Source organism: Chrysoperla carnea, chromosome 3 (genome assembly GCF_905475395.1).
Source record: "Chrysoperla carnea chromosome 3, inChrCarn1.1, whole genome shotgun sequence".
NCBI lineage: Eukaryota > Metazoa > Arthropoda > Insecta > Neuroptera > Chrysopidae > Chrysoperla > Chrysoperla carnea.
In genome coordinates, this window is record NC_058339.1 from 53,366,362 (window position 1) to 53,372,630 (window position 6,269).

Sequence of the window (6,269 nt, forward strand, 5' to 3'; positions counted from 1 at the left end):
ATATTTAAAGGGCAATAAAATATGCAATCGAATCTCAATAAATCAAAAGCTTAAGGTAAATTTTTTGTAACAATTACATGTGACTTGGAAAAATATACGAAAAGATGTTAGTGAATAAAATTACCATCTAATTTGTCGGAGATTTTCACTTGGATGATGGCTGAAAAACTGCTATTTTTATTTGGCGTTTTTTACCATCTACGGAAAATTTAATAAATATGAAAATTTTCGATATTTAAAATTACTCTAAAAAGTTTTGATAGTTGTAACACTCATTTTGTAACATGTTCTTAGAAAATAATACTTTTTTTTAAGTAACCATTTGTCTTTGTCGATCTCATTTTAATTGCTAAGTTCGTGATTACACTTGCTGTAATGGGGGTACTTCATGTAATATGTACCAAAAAATCTGCGTATTATTTTTCTTGTACTGTTTAGTGACGCCATTTTAAAATAGAAAGTTAAGAAATAAATAAATTAGGAATGGAAATTGATATACAAGATAGAAAAAGTGAATTAGAGGGCTTAAATATATTTATAACTCATATTTCTTCAAAGTTAAAAACAATAATTGATAATTTAGGTTGGAGTGAAGAATATTTAAACAAAGTAAGGTTAACTTAACAAAAAATTGTACTATTTTTTTTTTCTTAAATATGATTGTTGAAAATTTAGAAACCAGATAATTTAAAAGTGTGCAATATTGATAAAAGTCATCGAAATATTCCAAAACATAAAATTCATGAACATGTTGAAAATTGTATATGGAAAAAAGAGGGATATTTGGAGGATGAATTGCCATTTTCTGAACCGAACCATTCCAAAGCAACAATTATTTTAGGTGAATATTTTTGTATGTAAATTGTAAGCTTTTATTAAAAATTATTTAAATAATTACAGATAAGGATGTTCAAGAAAAGATTATTAATGAAGCTGCTAGCAAAGATCCAACATTTATCACAGGTATGAATTTTTACTAATAAAAATTCGTGTAGTTTAGAGACGACCCAAATTCTGAAATGAATATATTTATTTTCAGCAATGATAGTGAGTGATCGCTTTGAAAACATTATATATTTAAATAAAAAAATATTTTTCTAAATAACATACAAAATATAATTGTATAATACAATAGTATTGATATGTATATATCCTTTTTGATATATCCTTTTTGTGGCTTACAGAATTTTAGTTAATTTTACTAGTTTAAATAATGCATGTATTTTTGATTTTAAAAACATAAACAAAATAGCAGGCGATGAGCGATCAGAGACCAAGAAATTATAAGTTTTCTAATATAATTGATGTAAAACTAAGTTTATCGAAGCGTTAGCGTTTTCGAAGAAACCCTAAACGATTAGATAAAAAAAAAAAAAAGTCTTATTAATTTTTCTATTTTATGAATGGCACTATGCTTAGGCATTGATGGTGGAATATGTTAATTAGTCGAATATAACTCAGTAAATTCGATAGACCGACTTTGAATATCGATCAATATATAAAATCAAATTAATAAAGTTGCAAACCTTCGATAGCCCACTATTAAATTAATAAAATATGAAATATGATCATCTGGGACGAAAGGTCTACCAAGTAGTTTGGTTCTTACTTTCAAGCGGGGAATTTCTTACGTTGTAGTATGATCTGATATCAAAATCCATGTTTGCCTTACCCCAGATTTTTAAAAATCATAAACAAAAAAAACTACAAAGATACTTCAAATTAACGAGATTTTTCTGTCTTTTGAAATTTAGTGAAAAATCTAAATCGATTTCGTATTTCCCCTATAAAATTTAATTTCGATTGTATGCTCGTTAAATAATTAATGGGCATGTGTCCTGATAGAAGTTCGGGCAACGTTACCGAGCGAGCAGTAAACTTTCTTGTATCGAATTCGAAATATTTACGTAAAAAAATCGAATATATTTGAAGAGCTACAGTTTTTTTTTTTTAAGTTTTAAGAAATTTACATTGTACACAAACTAGACCCAGAAAACTTTTTAAGTCTAGTTCCCTTCAATAGGGCATTCTACTATTTTTGAAAAAGTGCCTCAAAATGTTGATTTTGCTAATAAAAAGCTACCAAAAATTTATTTCGGAAAAATACACACGCTTTCTTGCCAAAAACTTAAAATAAATTTGAACCTTTTTTAAACTGTCAAAAACGCGGGCATCCAATTTGATGACGTAATATAGGTACCATTATACGAAATAACACAAATAAGTTTGACAGAAATATTCATAGACATCTGATTATAAAAAATATAAGTACTTATTATCTATGGATATATTATACCCAGCTGTCTACACTGAACTAACTGAAGGTCTATGGCTCATATCGATATGACATCACAGCAGGGCTTGCCCTCGTTTTAGGTCACGTGATATACAGTTTAAAAATTACGATTTTTAATTTTAATATTTTAAAAGAAAAATGTTCTTTTATGACTCGAAATCAAAATATTTAAGTTTATTTTTACATAAATTTTAACTTTTTTCAAATTTCACAATTTATTTTTGACTAACGATAATACCCTATTATCAAATAATATCCGAAAAATTTTCGTTTCGTGTGCGACTTCCGAAAATACTTAACAAATTGCTTGTATCCCGAAGAAATAAATTTCGTCTCTGTATAAACTCAAAGTTCAATTGAAAATTGTTATCCAGTATTTAATTAAAATTTTTATATAAACATACAAGTTCCTATATCACTCAAATTTTTTTTTTTCAATCACGACAGATAACATACGACTCTTACATGCATTATTTTACAATTTAGGTCCTTATATACACGAGTAGAATATTAAAACAAAAATTTTTAAATAGGTAAATCACGTGATGTTCGTCTTCTACCACGGTCTTCCAATCGGATGATAGCAGATTACACAGCGGATGAACGACTTGCACTTTATGATTATGCAGTATTGAAAACAAAATCCAATATTGAAAAAGTTGGTGATATTAATGTTACGTAAGTATTGCTAGTTATTCAAAAGGTCAACCAAAATATGACCATTGTCTAATTTGTAAAACAATACAGGTCTGGTATTCGACATTATCTACACTGAGTATTTCAACAATTAATTCAGTCAATTATTTACTTTCACTCCTTTAAATAAATAATAATGGAGAATATTCATGTATTTTTTAAATATTTTTAATTCATTGTTTACACCGTTATAACAAAGTAAAAAATATAAATATTGCTTAAAAATGCTGTATTTAAGTGTAAAATACATTATAATTTTGAGATATTTAAACGCAGTTTTTTGGAGCTCTATGTTGATGACGTATAAGTACGTGATCTGTCAATTGATGACAGTTCAATGTATAATTTACACTTTAAAAAAATTAATTTACAACACAGAATTTACACTCGTTATTATTTAGTTTTCTAATAAAAAGCCGTAGAATAGTATAATTTAATGAAATATCATACAAAATGTAAGCAATTAATATCATACAGTATGTCAACAAATTTGACAAGCCCGTTCTTTGATGTCACGACCGTATACAAATTTGAAGTTCCGTTTTAGAAATTTTTAAATGCCCTCACTGAATTTGTACTTTTATTAATTAATTTTAAGTAATTAATTACTGAAATAATGGTTTAGTTGAAATGTCTAGCCATTAAAGTTACGGAAGAAAAATATTTGAACCAAATTTAAATTTCATGAATATTCCCTGTTATAATGGTCTCCACAAAAAAATTAATATTTTTATTTTATAATATGTAGTAACGAAATTTTTGAATACGTTAACTGCATTTTTGAACTGTCAGTGTCACATGTGATCATTAAAAATTTGAGATTTTAATACTTGTTGTAAGTTGATTTGGTTTATTTCTATGAATTGACAAAAGCTTAGTTTCCATTCTCGAATTAAAATTTATATATTCATTACAAATATCGACAAAACTAAAATTTAATATATTATATATATGTTTTTTTTTTAGACTTCCAACAACTTCTGAATCGACATTACGAAACAAAACAATATTCGAATTACTGGCTGAAGAACGTGATGCAAAACGACGTCGTACCAAATACAAAAGTGTCCATACAAATCGGAAAAGTCAAACAGAAATATTACGGGAAGTAATCGAAAATCAAATGGAAATGCTTTGTGATTATATAAAAACAGAAGAGCAGCCAGAGAAAACTGTTGAGAAACAAAATAAATATCAAGAACCACCATATATTAAAAAAGAAATTCGGAAAAGTAGTGATCGCGAAACGGTACGTTCACTAGACAGTGAAAAATATTCAAGACGTAGTGACGAAAGTGCTACAAGTCGAAAATCACGAAGTGAAAAATATAAAAGTGGCAGTACAAGTAAATATTTAAGTAAATATGAAGAAAAATTAAGTAAACACGAAGAGAAAATTAGTAAATTTGAAAAGAAAATTAGTAAATATGATGAAGAAATTAGTAGGTACGATGAAAAAGTGAGTAAATATGATGAAAAATTGAGACGTTATGAAGAGGAGAAAAAACGTCGTCACAGAGAGTTTAAAGATAGATCTCCAATTCGAGAGTATATTGCAGAACCTAAACGTGTGTATGAACATGAGTTTGTCGATGATTATGATCATAAATTCAAAGAATTCGATAGAAAAGAGTACAATCGGTATAGAGAAAAACGTTCAGATGAAGAATATCAACGAAAACATTTTAGTTCTAGAAGTCGTGATAAACATAAACATTATAGTCGTCGATAGTTTTTCTAATTTTCCAGTTAATTAATATAAGAGATTGCAAAGTGACAAAAACACAGCGAAATTCTATTTTTTGTGAAAAAAGTTCAAATGATTGTTGATTTGCCATAACAAGTTTTATTAATCTGAGTCGAAAGATAGTTTTGGTCGATGTGGAAGTGTATTTTTAAATAATTTCTTTCGTCAGTTTACTAAATTATTCTGTTTTCTTTGTCATTATTATTTTACATATTAAACGTTTATAAAACAATTTTTTTATTTTCTATTTAATTTGTTTTTAATTCTCAACAATATTTTTTTCCAATTTATTAGTAGGAATAAATTTTCTAATTTATTATAAAATAAATTATTACGTGAGTAAAAATTAAAAACTCGATTAAAATAAAAAAAGTCGTTTTACCGCCATTTTCTCGAAAATTTGCCGTTATTTGGAAAAATGTCTTATACAAAAGTTGTACAGCTTCTTATTATCAAAAACTTGTGTGCTGATCACTTTCCCCTAGGAGATCAAGGTTTGACGCAAATCGCATAAAAATGCTATCCCTAAAATGCACCCCCATTGACCAGCAAGATCTCGTGTCCAAATTTTATTTTATTTTATTTGGTTATAACCCTAACTTCATTTTCCACAGGGTGTTTGCTATTAATTTTCTGGTTTTCGGTATGATTAATTTCTTTTGGCATCGGCTATAAGTTACATTCTGTTTTCTGCATTTCGATGATATACAAGTTCATAGGAAATTTCTTACATAGAGAAATCTAAGATATGTTAAATTTTCCGGACTAAAATCTAAAACTCGTTTTAAAATGAGGAATAAGATAATTCAAGTTAAAATAGTTTAAATAAAAAAATAATTGTTTTATTCTTATTACAAAAATATACATACAAATATTCTATAGAGAAAATTAAAAAAATGTTTAATTGGAATATTATTTCATTCACATTTCAAAAATATATTTATTTAATAATTTCATTTGTTAAAAATATTGTCCAGAATATCACAATTTTATTTTAGGTGTGTTATTGATTGTCGAATTTTAATAGAAATATTACAAACTTAACTTGTAACTTGAAAAGGAATGAATCTGTAATTTATTTAGAAATATTATTTTCCGCGTATAAAAGTATAATAATTTACATTCTGTTTCATCTAACTAGCGTCCTAAAATCCGACCGAAGTCGAAGGTTTCGCCGATGGTGGTTTTGCAAATAAATTGGTAATTTTTATTAATTAATCATCTCTAGATCAAATTCTGCAGAGATAAATTACCAATCAATATTATGCATAAAATCATTTATATTATTAACTGTAGATTGTAGCCAATCATGAACAAAATGTTTTAAAGCTTTTAAGCCTGCGTCTTTAAGTTCGACTTCGGCCGTAGGTTGTAGCGATAGCTGATTAATCGGCTTTGGCTTTGGCTAGAAATTGACCTTAAATTGGAGACTACATTTAACCAACTTCCCAAGGAACAATAGTCGCACATTTAAAAAACTATCGCCAATGCGGAAAAATGATGAAATCATTTTTATTATCTAATAATATA

General features: G+C 27.0%; 1 protein-coding gene across 1 annotated transcript; it reads left to right on the forward strand.

Moving 5' to 3' along the window:
• Nucleotides 1-443: 443 nt before the first annotated feature.
• LOC123295261 (RNA-binding protein 25-like) lies at nucleotides 444-4,971 on the forward strand. Its single transcript, XM_044876535.1, has 5 exons — nucleotides 444-609; nucleotides 676-841; nucleotides 901-963; nucleotides 2,830-2,974; nucleotides 3,959-4,971. The coding sequence occupies exons 1-5, from the start codon at nucleotides 484-486 to the stop codon at nucleotides 4,722-4,724; spliced, it is 1,266 nt and encodes a 421-aa protein (XP_044732470.1). The 5' UTR covers nucleotides 444-483; the 3' UTR covers nucleotides 4,725-4,971.
• The last annotated feature ends 1,298 nt before the right edge of the window (nucleotides 4,972-6,269 follow it).

Bases quoted from the DNA above. Each gene is read 5' to 3' on its own strand.
- LOC123295261 (XM_044876535.1), top strand. From the start codon at position 484: ATGGAAATTGATATACAAGATAGAAAAAGTGAATTAGAGGGCTTAAAT. The intron at 610-675 runs GTAAGGTTAACT...TTGAAAATTTAG, and splicing joins GTGAAGAATATTTAAACAAA to AAACCAGATAATTTAAAAGT. The intron at 964-2,829 runs GTATGAATTTTT...ATTTTTAAATAG, and splicing joins AGATCCAACATTTATCACAG to GTAAATCACGTGATGTTCGT.